The sequence below is a fragment of the Phocoena sinus genome, chromosome 13 (assembly GCF_008692025.1).
Source record: "Phocoena sinus isolate mPhoSin1 chromosome 13, mPhoSin1.pri, whole genome shotgun sequence".
Classification (NCBI taxonomy): Eukaryota; Metazoa; Chordata; class Mammalia; order Artiodactyla; family Phocoenidae; genus Phocoena; species Phocoena sinus.
In genome coordinates this window covers 8094530-8121012 of record NC_045775.1, presented here as the reverse complement: position 1 = coordinate 8121012, position 26483 = coordinate 8094530, and the positions used below count along the sequence as shown (strand labels likewise).

General features: G+C 43.6%; 1 protein-coding gene across 7 annotated transcripts in view; it reads left to right on the top strand.

Annotated features, from left to right (window-relative positions):
• E2F6 (E2F transcription factor 6) overlaps window positions 1-22698 on the top strand; it is a 37530-nt gene extending 14832 nt beyond the window's left edge. Inside the window, exons 5-13 of one of the 7 annotated variants that reach the window (XR_004352751.1) lie at window positions 554-668; window positions 2988-3141; window positions 4539-4650; window positions 8574-8687; window positions 9610-9804; window positions 12231-12443; window positions 15443-15573; window positions 16434-16594; window positions 22456-22698. Coding sequence is in view for 4 of the 7 variants with exons in the window: in XM_032652560.1 (XP_032508451.1) it covers window positions 554-668; window positions 2988-3141; window positions 4539-4650; window positions 5644-5650 (388 nt within the window). In the remaining 3 variants the exon portion in view is untranslated. Of the gene's footprint in view, window positions 1-553; window positions 673-2987; window positions 3142-3602; window positions 6294-8573; window positions 8688-9609; window positions 9805-12230; window positions 12444-15442; window positions 15574-16433; window positions 16595-22455 lie in introns of those variants that run through there. The other 6 variants (XR_004352753.1, XR_004352752.1, XM_032652560.1 and 3 more) reach the window with 6 other exon arrangements.
• The last annotated feature ends 3785 nt before the right edge of the window (window positions 22699-26483 follow it).

Below are 26483 nucleotides of genomic sequence, written 5' to 3'. Positions count from 1 at the left end.
AATAAAAGAAGATGAGAAAAATTCAGGTAGCGAGATGGAAAATAATTTTGGATGAGGGAAATCCCATGAGTACATCATACTCCTGAAAAACTGGTTCTCTAAGTTGTGTCTCCTACTTACCAATTCTTTCCACCTTACATTTTAGGAGATTCTCATCAAAACTCTGAATATTTTTCCCCAAAGGTTCTCACAGTAAGATCTCGCAATGCATAGGGAAGGGCGGCGGGGGGGTTTGATACCTTCGTGGGTTGTATTTGTTTTAGAGGTCCAGACTTCATTAACATTTTTCTCCAGAAAGTGTCGTCATCACAATAGTATAGTTTAAAGGGATTCTTCAAGTTATAAATATTGTAAAACACTTAATAAAATCATAAGAATTGTTTATGAAATAATAGGAACTATATATGAAATAATTTTTTCCTGACTGCTTTCCTTAATTGTGAGTTTGTATCCCATAAAAACTAATGATATTCTAAGATTACACTTGGATTCATGTATTATAAGAGATAAATGATCTCCCCACTCTGCTTAGAGACCCTTGACTGATTTTCACACTAGCATATGTGACGTATCAAGATATTCATAGCATTCAAGCCTTCCATGAACAGATTGTAATTGCAGTTAAGGCTCCAGCAGAAACCAGGTTGGATGTTCCAGCGCCCAGAGAAGTAGGTAGCCTTGCATTTTTAAGGTCTTAAAGGGAGGCAGGCCAGTTGCTTAGGCTGTGCTTTATTGCAGTCCCAGCGCCTTATCACCAGTGTGTGCGTGGTAGCTGCATACCTGATATAGCTTGAGGCATTTTACACATTCTGAGCTGTTTGGCGTAACACGACAAACGCAGTAGCCATGATTATTACCCTTTTAAAGATGAGGAATCTGAAGCACAGAAAGATGAGTTACTTCCTCACCATCCACAGTAAGTGACAGAACCACAGTTCAAACCCAGGTAGTTTGGGTTCGCAGTCTGTTCTTAACCGTTGTGCTCTCCTGCCTCTTAGAGGACTCCCCGAGGACTGCCTCGGTGTTAAGGTTCAGTGTCAGCGGGGGCTCTAGGGAATTAACTCACTAACCAAATTCATAAAAGACTGTGAATAAAAGAGAACACTAAATTACACATTTAACATGAAAAGTAAAATTGCTTTGTAAATGAAAAGAGTGTCCGCTGTCAGCTGCTTGTAGGAAAGTTTGTACTGAAAGATACTTGTCATCAGAAGGTTGCGTGGTAAGGGTGGAATCAGAACAGAGGAGTGTGACCATTCTTAGGACAGATCAAGTGCCGACAGCCTGATAGAACTGTCACTGCTGAAGTCATCACTTCACTGCGATAGGGACTTAACTCCCTCATCGGGAAGAAATTCTCACCACCCACCTTTCCTTTTATCCCCAGAAGACCACTGTCCATGTGAGACCCCAGTTGCTACTTGACAGTGTGTTACAGACGGATTAAGGAACAGCTTTCGTTGATTCCAGTCACATTCAAGTTGTGACTTCTTGGTGACGCTTCCTAGTTGTTTTATTTAGATTTAGATACATTCCGAGTCTCCTAAGTAACATTTATCTTTAATATGAGTCATTTCACATATTCACATTCACACATCATCACTAATCTTTCAATACGTCCTTCCTTGCGGGCATGATAGCCCGTTCTGCAGTGGCTGACGGGTTTTTGGTTTTCCCCGTGCTGTGAACTGCTTCAGGCTGTAATTGTCAAATCTTGCTGAGCCTTCGATCATGCCCAAGATGTCTCTTAGATCCCGTTCAAAAGCTGAGGAACGTGGGCCCTCTTGGCAGCCATTCTCAGCAATAAGGAAAGACAGTGGGACCGATAGACACAGAGTCTGACTCCAGGGAGATCTGGGGATCTAGTCCCGGTGGAGATGGACTGGCCCGTGGGTCAAATCCAGCGTGCTGGCTTTTTGTAAAGAATTGTTTTGGGACACAGCCATGTGCCCATTCGTTTAGATTGTGTCTCTGACTGCTCTCACTCTAGAATGGCACTTGTGTGGTTGTGAGAAGGATGGCACGGCCCACAGAGTCCACAGTATTACCTCGCGCTGCACAGAGACGTGGGCAGCCCCTGGCTGAGTGGACTGCGAGGTCCTCTGGGCCTCTGGGCAGCGTAGTGGTTTCCCTATTGCTCAGAAGTATCTGTCGAATTGCACAACGTGTACCGTTCAAACAAGACCTGGCCTGCCCATCTAGGAGCTGAGCAGATGTTCTTCAGCGTACCTGCCTGCTGCCGGGAAGCTGTGGAAGGTGGCACTTGAGGTTGGGAGCCCCTCTGCTGTGAGATCACAGGGTGGTGTAGAGCAGGGGCACCTGGTACCAAGCCCAGGCCTAACCACAGGAGAGGGGAGAAAATAGCCTTGACTGTCGAACCCACTCGCATCAAAACAACAAAGAATCATCTATAACCGGGACTGTTCCTTGCGAGTTCAGCATAATTCTCAGTAGAAGTACCCAATTTCCTGATATCTTTTGGGTTTTAATGTTTTAAATTACAAGAGGTATATTTTGTCTTGATCTCATCCTCTTTTGCAAGTGGATGGAAGAATGGTCCTTTCATTTAGCTCAGTACCTCTTCAGGGGTCTGAAATCTTAACACAGCCTTATCATTTGAGTCTGCGGGGTGTTTTAGATTTCTTTGTCGTCAAAATACTGATCTTTGAGTCTCAAGTACAGACTCCTTAAAGGGGTCAAGTCTTGCATAGAGAAAGACGGGCTCCTGCGTGCTGAGGTGGCCCCTCCTGGCTCTGAAACCATTGCTACACAATCAGGTAACCGTGTTAACTGTGAACTGGCCAGTGGTTTCCTGTGACTCAAGCTAACTAATAAATACGTGATTTTCCCAAATATGTGATAGAAAGGAAACAACCTGAATGAGAATTTTCAAAAGTGTCCCTTGAAACTTTTACACTTCTAGTAAGTGAAAAAATATAATTAATGAATTCTCTCATTCATCTAGATGTTTCCTGTGTCTTTGCTAGGACTCTATCACGGTCCATATCAGGAGCACTCAGGGGCCTATCGATGTTTATCTATGTGAAGTGGAGCAGAGCCACCCAAGCAGTAACGTGTCGGACAGTGTCGGCGCCTCTTCATCTGAAAGCAGACATCCAGAGCAGCCCGCCCCTGAGAAAGGTAAGTGCACCAGTCTTGTCATTAGGAAAAGGTAAGGTTTTAATGATTTTTAAAATAGATAGAGTTTTATAAATGAATATTATGGCCTTATAGGTATTTTTACTCTTCCTAGCTACAAAAACACGAGTTAAAAAATTACAAGGTAATTGTTAACTGTAGTTGAGACTGTTTCTGTGTAGTTTTGATAGCCGTGAAAACTTAGAATTGTAGTTGGTCCCAGAGTGTGGTCTCTGTAGAGAAGGCTGTTTGCATCCTCTGACCCGGCCTCTCAGGCACATGCTTGAGTTCTCGTTTATTCTTGTGGGACTCAAAGCATTAGCCTTATGCCGTTAACGTAAGAATATGCTTCTTGACCGAGGTCCTCCTATTTTTTTTTAAGCACTTGAATTGTATGTTCTATTACCTGTCTGCCTTTCATATCTTCACTTAGGAGGGTTTCTCTTGTGCTTGTTATGTTTCAGAAGAAAACCCTCCACAGCAAAGTGAAGAACTGCTTGAAGTGAGCAATTGATGGCATTTGAGGATTCGTGCATTGAGTCTTTTGGGGACATCCTGTGTGGATGAATTATGCATTAGATGTGATTCTCAGAGCAATAAATCATCCCAGACATTTTCTCAGTAGCAGCAGTAAGGCCAGGAGTACCTTCAAGTAGTTCACTACTTAGATAACTGGATAATTACGGTTTCTTCATTTGAAAACAACTCTTTTTATAATTATTCACTGCTTTTTGTCAGTGAAATAGACATCTTGCCTACTGAAATTACTAAATCACCCAGAGTATCACTGAAACAGACAGGCAGGCTGGATGGACAGTTCTCAGTGGACCTTGCCCTTTGCTGCATGGATCATGTGTCATTATCACAAAAGAAATTGCCTTACACGGGTTCATGTCTGCAATGGATGGGTGTACGCACGCATCTGGACATGATGTATTTGTATATATTTGTATAATGTTTAGATCACTTATGAAGTACGTCGAAGTGAAACTTTTCACCTTTGTACAGCCAAAATAATGTATATATGGAAAGTAACAGACATATTCTCTAATTTCTGTGGTATCTATAACTTATTAGAATCCTCTGGATGAGGGTTAGAGGAGAGTTTTTCCCAAACTTCTACATGTAGAAGTATCATAAATATGCTATACATTTAAAGTTCATGGATTTAATGAAGGTATTTCAGTATGGTTTCCAGCGCTAAAATTGGACTTTAAGCTCCCTACAGAGTCATTGTGTCTGAACAGGCTGGTGGCATGCCCCAAGCTTTAGGGGCGAGTGTACAAATGCCATCAGGTCATGGTTTAATTCCTTGCAAGACATGAATTCAATCATGATGAGAATTGGAAAGTATTTTAACCTTTCTTGCAAGCAGGGTTTATATATGTTTCTGTATGCAGCCTTGCTCTTCAATCAAAGGGGATCTTTTACTTACGATGAGTTAGTGATACCTGCCCTCTCTTCAGCTCCAGTCCCACGTTTCCAAGTACCTAGCTATTTCTACCTCATTGGGTAAGTCATTTACCACTCTGTGCCTCAGTTTACTCAGTAGTTTACCATTAGACTGTGAGCTCCTTGAGGGACTTTGTCTTAATCATTGTTAAACCCAGCGACGGGCACCACGCCTAGCACATAAAAAGTGCTCAGTAAATGTTTGAACAAATCAGTGAGTGAGTGAGTGAGTGAGTGAATGGTCAAATTAGACTAATAATCCTTGGCTTATATAACGTACAAGGGTTTTGTGTCGTTCAAATTCATATTTTAAACTTCTCTTACTTTTCAAAGAAAGAATTGAAGCAACGTGAAATTAAGACCATGTGTAAAGAGTTGGCATAGGAATCAAAAATCAAAATACTGAAAAATAATGCTGAGCATTGAGGACTGGCACACCTCTGAGCTCCAGCGGCTTTTGCGGTCCTGTCCCTCTGCTGAGCTCCAGCCTCTCCCCTCCTCACAGACCGTGGCGGCTGCCGTTGTCGGCCCGGGACTGCTTGCCGTGCTGCTCCTCCTGGGCGCGTGTGGTGAACCTGAGAGTTCAGCAGAAGGGGTGTGTAGAGATCACGTGCTCCGTGCAGAGGTCCAGGCTCTGCCTTGTAGATTTGGCAGCTGTCGGTCATATGTGATGGCTTAAACATGAGAGTGGATGAGGTCACCTAATGAGAGGGTACAGCAGAAGAGGGAGAGGCCCGTTAACATTTATTTTAAGGGGAAATACAGAAGAAAAGGCTTTTCCTGAGAAGGAATAATGAGAGGAAGGGAAAATAAACAACTAAAGAAGGCGGTGCCCCCAAAACCAACAAAGAAAGCAGGGCCACAGGTGATAGCATCGTTTCTAAGCAGCAGTTCCTTACTTGTGAAATGTGACAAATGTTCTACTTTGCAAATTGCTCTGAGAGTAAAATGAGATCATGTAAACGAAAGTCCTTTGTGAACTGTAGACGTGTTACATAAATGAATCTCTCTCCTGTCACTCCAACTTCTGGTGTTGGTTTCTTCTTTTTACAGCTGCTAAGGTACGCATCCCCAGAGCTAGCGTCCAGGGTTCTTCCTCCCCCACTCTGCCCTGAACATCACTACCCATCTCTCTGTGCGTACAGGCGTACCTCATTTTATTGTGCTTCGCAGATGCTGTGATTTTTAAAAATTGAAGGTTTGTGGCCACCCTGTGTCCAGCAAGTCTGTAGGCGCTATTTTCCCAGTAGCGTTTGCTCATTTCATGTCCCTGTGTCACCTTTTGGTAATTCTTGTAATATTTCAAATGTTTTCATTATTATTATGTTTGTTATAAATATAAAACTTGAACAGATGAGGAGCTGCTTCTTATTGATGAACCAAGAAAGTGGTTTCTTGAGTTGGAATCTAATCCCGGTGAAGATGCTGTGAAGATTGTTGAAATGACAACAGAGGATTGAGAATATGACAAGATGTAGTTGAGAAAGCAGCATCAGGGTTTGAGAGGCTTGATGCCAATTTTGAAAGACGTTCTGCTGTGGGTAAAAGGCTAGCAAACAGCGTTGCAGGCTACAGAGAAATCATCCCTGAAAGGAGGAGTCTACTTCATTGTTGTCTGACTTCAGGAAATTGCCACAGCCTTCGTCTACTAATCTAAAGCCATGTCTCCAGTCAGCTTTATTAAAAATGGTAGAGATACTTTATTAATATCTGATGTCCGTCTCTCAGACCTCTGTCTACCAGTTAATTCTGAACGTGGAAGGGGAAGAGGGGTGTTACTTACCGGGAAAAGAAACCATAACAGACTTTGCACTGGGGCACCCATATTAGCAAGGATTAAATTCAGCTGCAAGTAGCAGAAAAACCCCAAAGTAACAGCAGCTTAAGAAAGATACAAGTTCATCTGTCACATACAGGAAGTCTGCGGATAGTCCAGAGTTGGGGTGGCCTCCAAGGGGTCAGGGACCAAGTTTCCTTCCAGGTAGTTCTTCCTTCAGGCTTGGCTTCCATTTCCGAGTTCACTGCAAAGTCCAGGAGAGCTGCTGGAGCCCCAGCCGTTGTGTCTACATACTAGCCAGCAGGCAGGATGAAGAAAGAGAAGAAAGGTACACTTCTCCTTGAGGACACTTCCTGCAGTTCACTTCACTTTACATCCACTGGCCACAATTTAGCCACTTAGCTTTAGAAATGCAATCTTGGGTACGGGGACAGCCATGTGCCCAGCTAACACCTGGAGCTCTATTGCTGTTGAAGAAGAGTAGATGCAGGGTGTGGTTAGACATTATTAGATCCTGTTCTCCTCCCCTCTGGGCAGGAAGATGACCTCTAGTGAGACCACATGACTAGTTCTAGCCAGTTGGCTATGAAAGGAAGTGACGTGTGAAAAGACTACATGAAGTTCTGCAGTAGCTCTTCCCGCCCCAGTAACCAAGAAAGCCACAGGTTCCAGGTGATGCAGCTATAAGATCCTGGAGTCTCCATCAGCCTGGATCCCCAAGAGACCGTGTGGAATTGCCCTGCCCATCTGCATGCAGTGTGAAATGTGCCAAATCATCGGGATTTACTTGGAGCTAATTTGTTGCTGCAACATAAGCCAGCCTGTGCTAGCTAGTATGTTTGGGGACGACTAGCAGTCTCTGCCACAAGTCAGTGAATGAAAGACTCAAAAGCAGCCTCACACCAAACCAGTGTCATACCTTCAGCACACTCCCAGCTTGTCAGTTGCTTATGATCAATAAAATGGGAGTATTAATACATTTGTCGGCCGCTAGCGTCATGGGAGGCTAACACAAATTTGTGTAGTGATTGCCATCTAGTGGAGAGTTCAGAGTTTCCAGATTTCTTCATTTATTTCCAATTAAGCAGATGCTGCTAGGGAATAGCATTGACTTTAAATTTACAGATCCCGTTCTTGCTGATAAAGTGAATTCACACTAGTTCTCACATAGAGGTCACAGCTGTTGAGATATCAGTATTATATTCTGGCTGTGTCCACGTCTGGATCATGTTCTCGCCATGATCTAGTCTGCAGAGACCTTGAGTGTCTTCACTCCCCTCAGAACATCGCATTGGCCCATGACTTTGGATCTGTTGAACAGGAAGTAGTAAATGCCTTAGATGTTTCAGTAAGACATACGTGTTCCAAAGACGGTATGACAGACACTCTTAATACCAAGTACAGTATCAGGCAGGGTCCAGTAAGAAAACCGTGGTGGGTATCACATCAGAGGTGAGTTAATACAAGAAGGCTGAAGTAGCAAAAAAGGGCCTTGAGGTAACAGATATTAATAATTCAGGAAGCAGCTACCACCCCTAGGATAAAGTAGCGTTCCCGTAACCCGGGAGCCCAGAGGAGAGGTCCTCACATCTCTGGAGGAGATGCCACACCAGTGCTCTGGTGGGGAAGGAGACACCCACCTAATGGTTAGTACTCAAACCTCTGATTGGGGTGGGACACAGGCATGCACGCCACTAAGGGGGTTACAGCCACTAGTGCTGGCACTCCTGAGGGGACACCATGGCCGGTGCTAGGGCTACCAAAGGGATCTGGAAAGTGGAGCCGCGCGGTCCTCTGTTGCTGCTGGGACACTGACAGGAGCTAGAGAAAGGAAGAAAGTCACTTCTGTCCTCTTCCTGCATTCCATTCTCCCACCACTGCCTACTTATCAGCACCCAGCTGGCCAGCAGGGGAGGATAGGCCACGGGGTTTGCAGGGCCCAGTCCCAGCGTGACAGAACAGAGCATAGAAGGGTGGGATGGACCTGAGAGAAAGGAAACACCCAGCACGTCCTTCCTACCCATAACGGCCGCATGGTGTAGGCAGCCCAACTCTGCCAACTCTAAGTATGACTTTAGAGAAATCACCCTGTTTTCCCACCTGGAGGCTAATTGTAAAATTCCATTCTACAGTTGACACGAATAACACGGGTTCGACCTGCACAAGTCCAGTTATATGTGGACTTTTTTTTCAAAAACTACTCTAGGATCACACGATCCCAGGTTGGTGGAATCCACAGACGCGGAACCCGCGGGTACAGAGGAACTGCGAATAGGAGGACGGACTGTAAAATTAAATGTGGATTTTCAGCTGTTGCCAGGTGGGCGCCCCTAAGTCCCGCATTGTTCAAGGGGTAACTGTAGTTCTATTGTCTGTGATTCTAAATTGATTCCTGGGTCCAAGATGACCCTCAGTCCAAGTGGATGGCTGTGATGTGGGTTGTTTCTTGGAGATTTGCCTTCTGATGGTACATGTTGTAATACAGTTTGAACTGCATAAATGCAAACCAACCTCATTGGGAGCTGTCATCTCCCTTCCTCCTTCACCTCCACTCTTCTTTACTGTAGTGAAGACGAGGATTTGCTGCAGTAATTCAAGGCTCTTACTCTCAAGGTTACCTTACATCCTCTCTGGCCTTTTGCCAGTGCACGAGCTGTGGGAAAAGCAGGTACCTGGTTCTCTATGTGTAGCCTGAAACTCTGGTGAGAGGAGGTAAAACCTTAGTCTTTTTAAAACCTGGGAGTGGTATCTACAAAGGTGGCCACTTCAACTGTTTACACTGCTCTGAAGTGTGGGCCCAGGAACGCAGCCCACAGGTCTGTAAGCTGAGCATGTTCCAACACAGAATCTCTCCACTCACGAACGGAGTGGTTATGCGGTTGGGCTGGAAAGCACTGCCCAGCATTTTTGCAGCATTTCAGTCCTGAAGCATAGGTTGCTGTGTAGGCAGAAAGAAAAGTAAATCACCCACCCTACATCAGATTGGTAACCGAGCTCCTTTGCACATTTCTTCTAAAATTTATTCTAGCTGCCCCAAAGGCAGCTGTTGTAATGGAAAAATAAAGAACATATGTGAAATTGATGGGGGGAAAATTATTTTCAGGTTTAACCAGAGTTCTGTGAGGCTTGTTTCCTTTAAGTGTCTTTCGTTTCCCATAATCAACTTATTTATAAAGAGAGATTCTATTTGAATTCCGAAGTGTAAATTTTACTAATCTTTGTGTTCTGCTTTATTCCTCCAGAGTCAGTCAGCCTCTTTTTGATCACGGTTTCTTTACGCTAAGAAATGTATGGATCTTCTGAAATCTGCCCCGATGGCATCCTTAACTTAAATGGGGTCGCATCAATGTTGGGAGTAGGGGGAAAAAAGAGCAGATAACATCACCAACGTGTTACGTGGTGCCTCATTCAAGACAAATCTAAGAATCACAATGGATGTGAGTTGTTTTCAAACTTTTCATTATTTTTAAACTTTAGTTATAGAGGAATTATATTGCTGTTAAAAGCTGAATATGGGATTTCCCTGGTGGTCCAGCGGTTAAGATTCTGCGCTGCCAATGCAGGGGGCCTGGGTTTGATCCCTAGTCAGGAAACTAAGATCACACATACCACAACTAAGCCCACACGCCACAACTACTGAGCCCGCATGCTCTAGATCCCTTGCACCACAACCAGAGAGCCCGTACGCCGAAACTAGAGAAGCCCGTGCACTGCAACAAAGAGCCCACATGCCACAACGAAGACCTAGCACAGCCGAAACAAATAAATAATAAATTTTTGTAAAAAGCTGAATATGACAGTAATGGGAAATTATAAGGCATATTAAGAAATTGATGTTCAGTAAGGATTAACTGCAAGCAAAGGTCTATAAAAGAGTGAACATAGCAGAGTCCTTTCTGAGACAAGCTCTGTTATAGGCGTTCGAAAGATAAAAACAAAGGGGACTTTCCTGGCAGTCCAGTGGTTGAGACTGAGCTTCCACTGCAGGGTGTGTGCGTTCGATCCCTGGTCGGGGAATTGAGAACCTGCATGCTGCACAGTGCAGCCAAAAAATTTTAATTAAAAAAAAATTAAAAAGAAACTCAAAACATGACATGGTCCTTGCCTTTACCCCCAGCAACAGGAGAGACCAGCAAACAAGTAACTACCACCCGGGAAACAGAGGAGGGGATGAGAATCGAGTGGCTGATGCATTTAAACTGGGACTTGAAGGATAGTTAGAGGTCCCCAGGCAGAGCAAGGCAAGAACATTCCAGATGAAGAAACAATATGTGCAAAGGCAGAGAGAGGTCAAAGGGCAGCGAGGATGACGTTTTAAATGTCCAGCACACACACAGATGTTTCCCAAACAATACTTTCCTCACTGCCTTGCAATGCACTCTTCCATGGATTCCATTTCACTTTTTAAAGACTTCATCAGTCACAAGCCACAGTTTGAAAAACATTGTGATAGAGCTTTCAGGGCTCTCCAGTTCCTGTAGGATAAAGGGTTGCCACTCTTCACCAGTCAGTGGTAAGGTCGGATTTGTATTTTAGAAAGACGACTGCACAGTAATCCTAGGGAAAACCACCTAGAGTCAGGAAGATTGGAATGTGTTCCTTCATTCATTCCACAAATGTACATTGTACATTGTGTCAGCCCTGGATATGCAAAGACAAACAGGCAGGGTCCCCACCTTCAAAGAGGGGGACGAAGGGGGCTTGAATCCTGGATCTTCCACTTAATAGCATAAGCCTATAAGTCCTTTACTTAACCTCTCTGAGCTCAGGGTGATTACCCATTAAGCGGTCAGTCTGAGAGAGGGAAACATGGTATCCAGCTTAAAATAAGTGTTCAGTAAATATCAGGTTTCTCCCTCTTGTGGTGGAGGGGGCTTGAGGAGAGAAGTGACTACTGGCAAGGAAAAAATATTTTTTTAAAGTTATTTTATCGAAGTATAGTTGATTTACAACATTGTGTTAATTTCTGCTGTACAGCAAAGTGATTCGGTTATACATGTATGTACATTCTTTTTCATATTCTTTTCCATGAGGCTTATCACAGGATATTGAATAGAGTTCCCTGGGCTATGTAGTAGAATATAGTTCCATTCTATATATAATAACTTGCAACTGCTTATCCCAAACTCCTAATCCATCCCTCCCCCTGGCAACCACAAGTCTGTTCTCTATGTCTTGTGAGTCTGTTTCTGTTTCATAGATAAGTTCATCTGTGTCATATTTTAGATTCCATATATGTGATATCATGTGGTATTTGTCTTTGTCTGTCTTAATATGATCATCTCTAGGTCCATCCATGTGGCTGCAAATGGCATCATTTCATTGTTTTTTATGACTGAGTAGTATTCCATTGTATATACGTACCACATCTTTATCCATTCATCTGTTGATGGATGTTTAGATTGAAACAAGATTGTTTTTATTTTCTGCTTCAGCCATTTTAGAAAATGTGTCGGTTATATTGAAGTTATAGACTAGGGTGTTTTGCTTTTAATAACTTTGATTAAATTTCCAAAAGTGGCTTGGAATTGCATTGGAACACAGATGTCTGTTTAGTTTGGGTTCCTGGTTTGGTCCTAGTATCCGATGGGAACTGGACTGGGGAGATGAAAAGGAGATATATCTACTACGTATCCAAAAAAGCAATCAAATGCTTAGGGTTGTTATATGAGGATTAAATGAGTTCATGTTTCTAAGTACTTACTTTTGAAGTATTTCTAATGTACAGGGCTGGCACACAGTAAATACTATGTAAGTATTTGATAAATTTAAAAAATCTAACAGAAATGAGGCTGATCCGAATTCTGCTTTGAGGCTGTAACTGAACAGATATTTATACTTTGAATTTTCTTCCATCCATCAGAGGGGCTTCTGACACAGTAGCGGGCACATTGCTGCTTCTAACGGACGCTTTTCTGACCCGTGTGCTAGCAGAGTGATGGATCAGGGAATCCAGAACATTCCAGCCTTCCATGATCAGATCGTTGTTGCAACGAAAGGTCCAGCTGCAGCCAAATGAGTTCCAACTCCCAGAGAAATAGATGGGGAGTCACGGATTTTATCTTCCATTAAGAAAGTGAGAAATTATAACACTTGTGCTGTTAATTTCCTAAGGTTGCCACAGTGCTGTTGTCTTCAGGACTAAGTGTCCAGAGGTCCTAGCTGTCCTCACCTGTGTATCAGCTCTGGGAAGCCCAAGAGGTGGAGAGCTTGGAGCCATTTGTGGTTAATTAATACAGTCGGCTGTGACTGTTCTGTCCCCGAGGGCACGTGTTTGTGCGCTGAGCCTCCCGTGGCTGTCCTTGCAGTCCTGCCATGGAGAGGCAGCAGCTCCACAGTGTGGAGGCTTCTGATCATGCCCAGGGCTTTCTCAGTCCCGTTTGAAGTGTGTGCACGCAGCCCTCCTGGCCAGCCATTCTCCAGAGCAGGGAAAGCCATGGAGGCAGTGGCACTGTTTCAGATGTCTTGGTCCACAAGGTCTGGAAGGACCTGGCTGGATGCAAAGTAATCAGTGGACTGTCTTCAGAAATCTCCACAGAAAAACGTGCTCCTTTGGGGAAGGAGAACTATTCAGAGTAGACCTAGACCTGTTGTCAAGAAGGTGAGCTGATCGCCGATGTTCTTAGGTCTGAATGGGGAGCCCATGAGTGGAAGGACGAGTAAGGACCTGAGAATGTCATTCTTCATCTCACTGCCAGTGACTCATGAGAGATGGTGGAGTTACGGAGCTGGCAGGATCGTGGGGTCCTGGGTGAAGTCGGGTCTGCCAGCCCGGACGTAAAGCAACAGGGCCGGAGGGCATGGTGGGGTAGGGTTTCATATCCAAGGGCCACAAGGCTGCTTGGGGCTTATAACACTGTCCTCTTGATAACGATGCAAAGCCAGCCTTTCCACAAAGCTGTTTCCATGCCTGGAATGGAGAATAAGACTGAAAACGTGGGATGGAGTGGTCAAATTTCATGAAGAAAATGATGAAAGGAAACGTCCCATTAAGAAGAGATGGTGCAGGACTTCCCTGGTAGCGCAGTAGGTAAGAATCCACCTGCCAATGCAGGGGACACAGGTTCAAGCCCTGGTCCGGGAAGATCTCACAGGCTGCGGAGCAACTGAGCCCGTGCACCACAACTACTGAGCCTGTGCTCTAGAGCCCACGTGCCACAACTATTGAGCCCACGTGCCTGGAGCGTGTGCTCCACAACAAGAGAAGCCACCGCAGTGAGAAGCCTGCGCACCGCAAGGAAGAGTAGCCCCAACTTGCTACAGCTAGAGAAAGCCCCGCACAGCAACGAAGACCCAATGCAGCCATAAATAAATCCATTAAAAAAAGAAGAAGAAGAGATGGTGCAACTTTGGGCTCTGGGTAATTCTGAAGAGGAAAACATCCCTTTCTCAGTAATGTAAGGAGAAGACGTACTTCATGTTTTTAAAATAATTATTTACAAGGAAATGAACACCTGACACCAGAATACATGAACACTCATCCTAGTGATTGTGTTCAGGCCATGTTAAGCTAATAATAACTTACAAATACATGGGAGTTAAAGCAGTATGAATTATACTGACTTGATCTCTTCCTTTTTTTTTTTTTTTTTTGTGGTACGCAGACCTCTAACTGTTGTGGTCCCTCCCGTTGCGGAGCACAGGCTTGGGACTCGCAGGCTCAGCGGCCATGGCTCATGGGCCCAGCCGCTTCGCGGCATGTGGGATCTTCCCGGACAGGGGCACGAACCCGTGTCCCCTGCATCAGCAGGCAGACTCTCAACCACTGCGCCACCAGGGAAGCCCTGATCTCTTCCTTTTATATCAGGAAAGGAATCTGTTCTTGGTTGGTCTGATGTGTCCATAAATCACATTAAGATGAAAACAGTCGTCATTTTGGTTCTTTGGTCTCAGCAGAGCTCTTGTTTCTCACAAAGGTGTGAATTTCAGTGATAGAATTTCCCAGTTCATACAGGACAAACAGCTGTATGCAGTAGGGGCTGACTTTTATCTTGGTTTGAACCTTACTCTTTAAAACTTCACCATCCAGGGGCTTCCCTGGTGGTGCAGTGGTTAAGAATCCTCCTGCCAGTGCAGGGGACAGGGGTTCCAGCCCTGGGCTGGAAAGATCCCACGTACCGCGGAGCAACTAAGCCCGTGCGCCACAACTACTGAGGCCCGCGTGCCTAGAGCCCGTGCTCCGCAACAAGAGAAGCCACCGCAATGAGAAGCCCATGCACCACGACAAAGAGTAGCCCCTCTCGCCGCAACTAGAGAAAGCCCGCACACAGCAGCGAAGACCCAACGCAGCCAATAAAAAAATAAAACCTTCACCATCCAAACAGTAGCCACTGACCACATGGGGCTATGTAAATCTAAATTGTAATTAGTTTAAAATCAAATAAAATGGAATCAATTCTTGAGTCACACCAGCCACATCTCAAGGGCTCAGTGGTCACATGTGGCTGGCGTCTTGCACATTAGGCAGCACAGAGATCATTTCTGTCACACAGCTCTAGTGAACAACGCTGCTATAAACTTTTATTATAGCACCCCCCCAAAAAGGTTAATAGACTGTAACTAAGCTTAACCAATTATATTTATTTAAATTGTTTAATCAAGAAATGTTTTATTGTCAAAGACTAATTATAGTCGTAATAATAAGAATAAAGTTATTAAAGCAGTTAAGCTGATTTATCTCGTGGTTTAGTTATCAATAAAGCGTTTTAGCATGAATTTTATAGTATCAACAAATATGGAATGCATATAAATGAAATGTAAACTCAACACCTACCTTGCTGAAGCGCGATTGATTAGCAGCTGTGAGGCCTCAGGGTTTTGAGTATTCGCAGCCGGGTAAATCCAGCCCAGCACATGTGTCATGACCATTTCACTAAACTCACATTGTTTTTTAAATATCTACTCATTTTTCTTCAAACAAGAGGGAAAAAGAAATTATAGCATCCCTATGTATTATGAGCTGGAAAGAATGTAGATTAAAACTTTGAGAAACAGAACTTTGCCTATTCCTGTAAGTAAAACAAACCTGGTTAATACTTTCTCTTATCTATAATGGTATCTTTTATCTTTTCCCAGAATGTGTCACAGTCAATATAAAAGCACCAAGGAGCCAATTAACATTTGTGTGAGAAGAAACAGGACAAGTGCCACAATTGAAGACCTTGGGGCCTCTGAAATAAAAACATTTCTCTGACACTTTAACCAAAGTAAATATAAAGGGATTCAACATGATTATTAAAAAAATACATTTTACATGGATGTTATTGCATTATTCTAAGAGCAGTGTATGCTTGCAGCAAAAAATTTGGAAAATGCAGAGACACGCAAGAATCATCCACATTTCTTACTAGTTTTACTTCTATCCATCTATCTTTACACATATAGTTGAAACAGCCAAAATAAAATTTTCTATCAGAGTAATGAACTTTCAAACTCAAGGTTTGAAATGGAAAAGTTTTTTATCACTTTAATTATAATCTTATAAGAAAATGTTTTTAAAACTTTGTTAAGAAATATTTTTTGAACAAGGCCATAAATATCTTAATTGGCATCAATATCTCATTCTTCCAATATAAGTGGTTGCAGATATCAGACAGTCACCATTATCTGGGACAGTCTATAACCTAAGATGATATAAAATTCCATGTATTAAACTTTAGCCCTAGGGAAAAAATGAGAAGCCATTGTGAGGTAAGTATGAGAATATGGGATCAGTAACTGATGGGAAAGAGGTACAAGGAATGTTGGAAATTTTTTGTGGTGACAGAAATGTCCTCTATGTTGTATTCGTGGTGACGGTGTATACAATTGCTAAATGTAGCAACTGTATACAACTGCTAAAACTCATTGAACTGCACATTTAAGATCTGTGCGCTTTGTTGTTATTAATAACTTGATTTTTAAAAATTCTTAGCCTTTCTACAATTTATGATTTACTCCAAAGAAAATGAAATACTTGGGTTATACACTTAAAATATGTACAGGATCTGTATGCAGAAAATTACAAAATGCTGATGAAAAAAATCAAGACCTAAATAAAGCTTCGAATACTCTTCCTATATGGCAGGATTTGCACCTGGATTCTACCCAAGCCCAAGCAGGGGATAAAGGCAGATGAGTCAGCCACAGACCACTTGCGAGGAGAGAAACCAGTCCTGGGAGACAGGCTCACGCTGACATTCACGGAGCTTGGAACCCATGCGTTGAACTGCTTTCCCATTTTGTAAGGTAGTTTTACATTTGTCTATTTCTTAACCTCTGGTTGACTTAGGAGGTAATGTCAAGAGAGTTAAAAATGTATTTGTACTGGTAAGAATGGCCATCATCAAAAAAATCTACAAACAACAAATGCTGGAGAGAGTGTGGAGAAAAGGGAACCCTCCTGCACTGCTGGTGGGAATGTAGATTGATATATGGATATCATGGACACCATGGATATATGTATATGTATAACTGATTCACTTTGCTGTACAGCAGAAACTAACACAACATTGTAAATCAGCTATACTCCAATAAAAATTAATTTAAAAACGTATTCGGGGTGGAAAAAATCAGACTTAGAAGAAAGATGGAAATGTTGCATAGTTAAAAGCCTTTAAAAATTTGTTTCCACTTAACATGGCAACTTAGTCAATCATGTAATCTGGTGAACAAGAGACAAGATTGTAATACTGACTTGTTATTTATAACAAGGCAATATATTGCTTAGGGCTTGTCAGCTTTCGAAGTAGCTGAACACCACATCCAGTACTCTGCAAAATTCTTTCAGATCCTCTAAAGACAGCTTCAGTAGAAACGTCATCACAAGCCTACTCAGTTGTCTATAGACAGGCTCTCATTTCATTTTTCACTTTGAGAATATATTTACAGTCCTTGCGAAGAATAATTCTTCTCTGTCGCACTGCAGTATTTAATTTGGTGCAGAAGGAAAATTGGGTTGCTGGTAAAAGTTGAATCTTGTTTGGACAGTGAATTGTAGCAATTTCAGCTACATCTAGATCTGCTGTGCTTTTATGAATCATTTTACATTTCATGACTGTTCTAATTATGATCTAGGCATAATAATGACTACTTTTATTGAGCCCTTGTCACGTGCCGGTCACTGGCGTAAGAGATATAAATAGTTGAATCTTCACATTATCTTGTCAGATAGGGATCATGACCCTCATTTTAGAAATGAGGGAGCTGGGGCTTGAGAGGCTAAGGTGCCCAGGGCTACACTGGGCAGGGCTCCTCCCTGCCTAGGGCTACGCTGCTGGTTAACATGAGAACCAGGAGTTGGACCCGAGACAGCAGGATTCACAGTCCCAGACTCCCTCTAGAGACAGAGGTGACCCCCTTGCTAGGCTATGCGTTTTGAGGCTCTAACGTTCTTTTCGTTCATGCTGTAGCCGTGAGAAAATGTCTTAATTTTCGGACAGCTCTTTAGAAGTTGGGGCAAGTGTTCACTATCATTTTGTGACAACCGTACTCCTACCTGGTTCCATTTCTTCGACTATTGATTAATTCTTTTTTCCCTTGACCAGTACATATGGGTATGAATACATACAGTATAATGATACCAGGTGAAAAGAGGCAATCTGACTAAAGCAGTAGGGCTGGTTGTTGAGTTTGGTGTCATAATTCACTAATAAGGCTATTTTAGCTGGGCAGTGAACCCCTGGAACTGTAGCTGAAAGTTTGTGTTAAAGTCTCATTCTATCTATCTATCTATCTCTATATATATATGTATATACCTATATATATATATATATATATATATATATGAGATCTGAAATCAATATATATCTGAATACATATAAATGCATATGTATTCTGAGGTAACTGCTTAACTCTTGATTTCAGAAATCTGGAATATTTATTTTATATTCAATTAGGGAATTTGATTTGAGCTATTTTAAGCAGACTCACCTAAAATAATCTGTCACAAGAAATTTATTAAGTTATTAATACTTTGAAATATGACATTTTTACTTATTAGCACCTTACATTGTATTAACGTTCCAACATCTTGTAAAAGCATGCAATACAGGATTTAAAAAAAAAAGAGTTAAGGAAACTGGGGCAAAGGGCAAATAAGGGTAGAAAAAATAAATGAAACCAGGGGAGAGGTTAGTACACAGAATGCCTGCTGTAAAGTGTGTGTCATTTAGGGCATCTCATTTTAAAAATAAAACAGTACAGCTCACTTTCCAAAAAATGTGGCTCCTTGATCAGGAGTCTCCATCTTTTTTTTTTTTTTTTTTCAGCAGTGGAACTTCCTGTCCTTTTTGATATGTTGTTCTTTCTACCCTGCCTTAGGAAATATTCCACTTGATTTTTGTCTTTTTTTTCTTTTGGTAAAAGGCAACCTTCCACAGCCGTTGAGCCAATGAAAAAATCACTTGAGCTTTTTTAAACAAGTGGTCATGAGGAGCATTTGAGGATTCATTTGTCAAGTTAGTTGGAACCTCTTATGTGGGCAAAGCTCATGTTTCCAATTTGGGACTCAGAGCAAGCTATCAGCTGTGTAGAATTCTCATAGCCGCTTGGCATCAGCCCTGAGACCGTGGTATCTTTAGCAGCTCACTGTGTAGGATGACGCCAACTGGATGAGTCGTCCCCGTGGAAAACAGCTCACTCAGCATATGTTTATGAAGCTGCAATTTGGCAGTAGTATCAAGACCTTTCTTCTAGAAATCGCTATGACCAGTACACACAGTGGAAAGATCTGAAAGAGAGGATTCAATTTTTCCGACTCTCCCTTTCCTGTGCAGATTATGGGGTATACACTACGTAAAACCACGACTTGCAAAGTGAAAGCATTGATAGCATTCTTTACTCAACATTTTAAGTAGATGAGTTGAAAATGATAAAGTGAAATGTAAACACCTCTATACAGACCTGCAAAACATTTTAGATAAAATGTGAAGTGTGTATTATTTTCACTTTGTGCCATTATAAATATGAAAAGAAATCATCAAATACACAAGGCAGAATTTTGAGGGCACAAATGAATGAATTCTCCCACATGCCCTATCTCGTATTTGCAGCAGCTACCCCTGAAATAGTTTATTATTGCCACAATAATGCTGTGTAACAACTTCCCTACCCACCCCCCCCCCCAATCTCAGTGGCTTAAAATGTTAATAATTGAGCCTCAAGCTCACAGGTCTGTGGATTGGACAGTGTCGTTTAGGAACCCAGGCTGGAGGGATGGTGCTGGCCACCTGGTACAGGTAGAAACGTGCGATGCCTCTTAAACCCAAGGTTTCTGCCCATATCTATCGGCCAAAGCAGGTCATATGGCCAACCAAGCCCAACATCAATGGGGCAGGAAAATACATTTCCCCCATAGAGACTGATGGAAAGGGAGTGACTATTTGTTGGACAACTGTATGAAGAACCACATAGTAATTTGAAAAAGCAGAGTTTAATATAAAGAATTATTAACTATAGCGGGAGGTTGGAGTAACAGAGGATTGACTAAAGAGAAGTAAAGAAAATGCTAAAGAATACAGGAATAGCAGATACAAGGAGCAGTCATTCCACCTAGGACTGCGACAAGAGTCCAAGGTACAGACCCCACCCACCCCCAGTGCTGAGATCCAGATCCCACTGGAGGGGTAGGGCCAGCCTTGGCCCACTGGATAGCACAGAAGTCACGGTGGTGCTGTGGAACTCGCTGGAAATCTGCACTGGAATTGGTCAGAAATCACCCTCTTAGTTCCGGGGGAAGCTGTTCACAGGAGGTGTCTCACTAGAGGCTCTCTGCTACAGAACTGCTCAAGAGGGGCTGCCCGGGAAAGCTGCTGGCCACTAGGTGCTGCTGGCCACGGTGCGCTGTAGGAGCCACACTTTGGGGAAGCTGCACATGCTGCAGGAGCCTTGTGCTGGAGAAGCTGCAAAGTGCAGGAGCCTGCCCGGCACGCACACCAGAACCGGAAAGCAAAGCCTGTTTCCTCCTGCAACCTCTCTCTAGCGCCCTCTACTGGCAAAGCTTAATATTGTGCCAGCTGGTAAAATATATTTAAATATTTTATTTATTTATTTATTTATGGCTGTGTTGCGTCTTCATTTCTGCGCGAGGGCCCCCTCCAGTTGTGGCAAGCGGGGCCCACTCTTCATCGTGGTGCGCGGGCCTCTCACCGTCGTGGCCTCTCTTATTGCGGAGCGCAGGCTCCAGACGCGCAGGCTCAGTAATTGTGGTTCACGGGCCCAGTTGCTCCGCGGCATGCGGGATCTTCCCAGACCAGGGCTCGAACCCGTGTCCCCTGCATCGGCAGGCAGACTCTCAACCACTGCGCCACCAGGGAAGCCCTATGTAAATATTTTTAAAGGGCCCAGAGGAGTTTTCACAGGCAAAAAGGATGATTTTGAAGCTCACTCTGAACAGAACTGCTCTCTCTGTTGGACCCATGAGTCTCAAAGTGCCCTCCTCTGTTATCCCAGAAGCACCCGAGGGGCCTGTTACAGTGCACATCCCTGGGCTCTGAGTGGAAGTGACACACTGAATTAGGGTGGAGGAAGGGAGACAGGGATCTGTATTTGAAAAAATTCTACCCCAGCTATAGCTTTACATACATAAAGTTTAAGATGCAGGAGCTCCTTGAGGATGGACACATTTTTGATTGCCTGTTGTCTCCTTGGCTCTTAGCTCAGTATCTGCCACTTATTAGGTGTTGCTTTAGACAGGTTGATTCCTGGGTTGGGTGGTTGAGGGAACCGATTCAAACTTGATCAACTGTGATTGGCCGTAAGCCACACACCCAAACATACTTTAATGATGTTTGCTTGACAAGTCTGTCCCTTCACTATTGTTGGTGAAACCCAAAGACAGCATATCCTCACTAGAATGGCAGGTAATTTTTTTCCAAAGGGGGCTGCAACAGTATCTTCCATCCTATACGTTCTCCTACAATGTGACCTTGCCACCCCTCCATCAAGAGACAGGGTCTGTGTCCCCTGCCCTTGAATCTAGGCAGGCTTGTGACTTGCTTGTAACCAACAAGATGTAAAAAAGTGATGACGCATGGCTTCTGAGGCTAAATTAAAAAGGCAGTGCAGCTTCTTCCTTGTTCTCTGGGAAACTCACTTTTGGAGCAGAGTTTCCATGTAAGAAGTTTCCACGCCGTGAGGAAGCCCAAGTCACATGGAAAGGCCACACGTGGATTCTCCAACCAACAGCCCCATCTGAGGTTCCACCCAACAGCTAGATCGACCACCAGACATGTTAGTGGCCATCCCGTAGCTGCTGACTCACCTTTCCAGACGTCATGAGGCTCCAGAGCCATCCCACTACCTTGTTGAAATGCCTGATCGCAGAATCGGTGAGAGTAGTAAGTGGTTATTTTAATCTCATTTGAGGGGTGATTTGTTATGCAGCAACAGTAACTGCAACAAACTGTAGGGTTCTTCTGGGTCAGAGTCACCTGCCTGTCTCACCCTACAACCCATACGCACTGAAAGGCATGGACTTACATTTAAATCTTCCCTCTGGGCTCCCCTGGTGGCGCAGTGGTTGAGAGTCCGCCTGCCGATGCACGGGACACGGGTTCGTGCCCCGGTCTGGAAAGATCTCACATGCCACGGAGCGGCTGGGCCCGTGAGCCATGGCTGCTGAGCCTGCGCGTCCGGAGCCTGTGCTCCGCAACGGGAGAGGCCACGACAGTGAGAGGCCCGCGTACCCCAAAAAAAAAAAACATCTTCCCTCTTACTACTGCTGTGGTCTCCCCTCCCTTCTGCTGAATGTCATTATGGAAGAGAAAGCCCAATAATTCTAAACTTGCTGCACTGCCTAATGGTTCTATTTGAAATACTTAAGAGAAAACAATTTCAGAATTGTGTCACAGGTCTTGATACATTAGCAATGTAAGGAGAACTTAATAAAGCAACATGAAAACCTAAACCAAGGTCATTTAAAATTACATTCCAATCTAAAAAGGAAAGTACTAAATAATTGTGCCATAGCGGTATCAGGAATTTGGTCAAGTAATCTTTATCAAGCCCCTCAGTTTGGAAAGTCCAATGGAATAATGATAAGAGGAAAGAATTGGGGATCTGCAAAGCCTAAGTTCAAAAATAAGTTCATCCCTCTATTGTCTTTGCAGCCTCGAACATGTTCCTTAACCTCTCTGACCTTCAGTTTCTTCATCTCTAAAGCAAGATTAGAGAATAACCTTCCTAGCCCACAGGACTGTTTCGCTGCTCAAGTGAGGGGGTAAGAGACGTGACAGCACTCTGTAAAGCTGTATGACACGAAGGACTCCTTCAGAAAAATGAGACAAAAATTAAACTGAAATTGAATCCAGGCAATTTAGGACAGGGTGGGGAAAAAATAAAGCAAAAACCAAAACCAGAAATCCTCTCGACATTTTCTTTCTTGAACAGCAGTGCTCCTAGCAGACACAGGTGTCCACTGGTATTGGTCATGGTAATAAGGGGAGGGGACTCTGATGGCAGCACCACTTCACTGCCCTTCCCCACAGATCCTGTTTATACCGGATGTTTCACTGCTTTGCTTTGAGCAAGTCCACCCTCTGCTGCTGAAGTGTTTCCTTCCCCCACTTTCACCATGAGCAGCAGCTATGTTTGCTTTGCAAAGACGCATTTCCAATTCCAATTCCTAAGATAAGCTGCCAGTCTTCTGTGGGTCTTGTACCTCTTTTTGGTTTTATGCCCCAACTGCAGCAGCCTAGCCCACGCTGCTCCTCCCTGAATTTAAAGCTAATGTTCTATTTTATACTTGCCTGTCAGAAAGGACCCTTAGAGACCGGCCAAGCCCACCATTTCACAAATAAGGAAACCGAGACCCAGCGGAGGAGCAGGCTCCCAGCCCAGTGTCACGACATCTTGCAGAACGGAGCTCCTCTTTCCAGAAATAGTTTCTCCCAGTTATTCCTGCCTTGAGCATGTGTTCCAGACTCGTGTATCCAGCTGCCACCTCGACATCTCCAGATGGGTGACTAAGAAGTTTCTTGAACTTAACTTGTCCAAGCAGAACTCCTGATTCCACGCACCGCCTCCAGTGGGTGCCTCCCCCAGTCTACCAAGCTCAGCTAGTTGCCCAGCTGCCCAGACCAAAACTCCAGGAGTATACTTAATATCTTTCTCTCGCTTCCCACACCCAGTTCACCAGCAAGTCCTAAGGCTCTACCCTCAAAACACATCCAGAATGTATACATTTCTTCCCACTACGCTGACTAACTGAGCCTCCAACACCTCTTATTAAGCTTCTACGGGGGGGCACCTGACTAGATTCTCTGGCTGCACACGTGTTCTTCTTGAGCCTTTCCTCCACACAGTAGCCAGCGTGAAGTTTTCAAACCATAAATCAGATCACATTGCTCCACTACTCCCCGGGCTCCGATGGCTTCTCATCTCTCAATAAATCCCAACTTCTCACCATAGTCTATAAGATCCTACATAATGAATCCTGCCCACTCCCCTACTTCTTAGACCCCATCTCCTATTACTGTCCCCTTAACCCTCTCTATTCTAGGCCTTCCTGCTGTTCCTGGCACACACCAAGCTCATTCCTGCCCCTGGGCATTTGTACTTGCTGTTTCCGCCCCTGAAAGGCTCTTCACCCACATCTTGACCCACTTTATCTGGGTTCTGAGTGAACTGAGCTTGACCACTCTCTAGAAAAGAGTAAACCCCACCAGTCACTCCAACCCTTTATCCTGTTTTATTTTCTTTATAGCACTATCTCCGCATGAAATTATACGTTTGTTCATGTCCTTGTTTATTGTGTCTTCTACACTGGTACTTAAGCTCCACGAAGCCAGGATTAGTCTGTCTTGGTCCTCACTTTATCCAGGTGCCTAAAACAAGATCTGTCACATATCGCTCACATGTAAGAATGCCTGTCACAATATTTATTGAATGCATGAATGGATCAGCAAACTAGCATTTAAAATTTGGGACAGTCCAAAACTTCTTGAGAAAAAACTTGTGGACTTAACACACCATGGGTACATGTGTCACTTCTTAGCCCAAGGTTCTCACAGAGGCAATTTTAGCTGTGATGAATCTACCAAAGGGTCATGGTGCTTACAAAGGAAAGCGATAAGAGAATATTTAAAAATGCATTTTGTGCAGGGAACTCGCTACCTGGGCCCTGGAATTCCTGTTTGAGTCCATGTGCTCCTGTGGCATATATATGTTCTTACAGGCTCGGACCCAGGTGCTTTCCCAGGATGTGCAGCTCCCAGCAGAAAGACGGGTCAGTTCCACCCAGTTGAAGTGTTCCATCTGTGAAACGTGATTGATTCTCTCTCCTGAATCCATTTTCACAGCGTACCTCCAGGAATTCCCTGGCAGGAAAGACTCAGACCTGCAGGGGGAGCTAATGGCACTTCTCCATTCTGGAAAGACTTGGAAAACTGAGGTCCAGAAATTAAACGATGAAAGAGGTCATTGAATTTTATAAATATTCTCTTACTCCTGCCAGAGTCTGAGAAATGGAAAGATTCTTTAGTCTCAAAATATCAAGTGGTCCAACTGGGTTCATACAGCCCATCTAACTCTAGGACCACTTCCTCTTCATGCATAGATTTGGATGCCCCTTACCACCTTGTCCACAAACATGGCCAAGGTGATGCCTCCAAACGATGGTTAAGAATGCCCAACACGCTATTGAAATTCTGCCAGCTCTCTTCATACAGAAACTGTTATGGGTTTATTGAGAAAACCCCAGAACTTTGCTTCAGGCACCTGGAGAGCAAAACAGTGTGACCTTCCTGTCCGCGATCTAAAATTACTAAACAAAATTGAAATGATTTTATTAATAGTTTATTGTGGTATCACTAGGTCAGAATTAAGTCTCAACTGTTGCTTCTAATTTCACAACAGCAACCTCACTTTCATCAGGCTAGTCCTTTTTGTGGATTATAAAGCCTCTGCTTGTTCTCGGACTACCATCTGTCAGGGCAAACCTTGAAAATGGAAGCAAGTCGTATTCTCTCTTCCCCCGCCCCCAACAGGGACCATTATAGTTGGAAAGAAAAGGGGGAGCAGTTAATCGTGGTCTGGAGTTCTGTGTTAGGTCTGGGAGGGTTTTTTTTTATCTCTCCTCCACGTGCAGGGGCTAGAGGAGATTTTTGCTCTGGAGTGATGGATTATGCCATCTTCCAAAGGCAAGTCTTTGAGTCTTGCCTTCACCATTTCCTTTGCAATTTTATGAATTCCCGGGCTTCTCACTCAAGGTCTTAAAACCAAAAACACAGTCCATAACAAATGAATTCTTAAAAATTGTTTATCCCTCACTTCCCTATCCATATGTCACTATATCTGATATGGCCTCAGATCCCAGCAAGCTGGGGCTACAAACTAAGGACGTATGTAAATTGTAATGACTTTGTGTCCCCACCTGCCCAAACTACAGAAAATCCGAGCTCCTTCCCTGGACTCCCCTTTTCAAGCTCCATATTTACCTAATATTTTCTTACATGATTCACAGTTCTGAAAGACGCATCCTACAGCTAACATCAAAAATTAAAAGACAACCCTTGGAGCATCTCTGGGTCCAGGTCATGACGAGTGGTCTGACGGTCATTGCCTGCCCACGCGCAGGTTGCGTTCTTCCCGGAAGGTGTGTGCTCACCCCATCTTCCCCACCGTTGAATTCTTTGCGCTGGTGCCATCGTGCATTGCTGAATCTTAAATGCGGATCTCAGTAACTCATCTAAATTTGTCTTCATAATCTTACACTGTACTGCAGCCTTGAGACAAAAATTATTTATATGCCAAAGACTGCCTCTCATATACCAATACATTAAAATGCCGTTGAAATCACCAAATCTCTCAGAATATATCTTAGATTCTTCTAAGTTAAGCAAGATTAATGCAGTCGGTTCTTAACTAAAAAGTAATTTTTCCTTAGGCTCCAGAACAGCCATTCATGAAAAGCTCCTGGCTGATTTCCAAGAAAATCGGTTTATTTCCAGTAATAGGTAATTAAGGGGGGGAAAAAAACCAATGAAACTAGGAGTTTAACCAAATACGAAATGCCAATCTAGAACCCCAATAGGCTGGTCAATTGTGAAGGTGCTCACGAGACCAAGGTTACAAGTTGACGTATGAAGATCACACGTCACCTGGGTGCTATGTATGCCTGCCGACAGCAGAAGGGAAT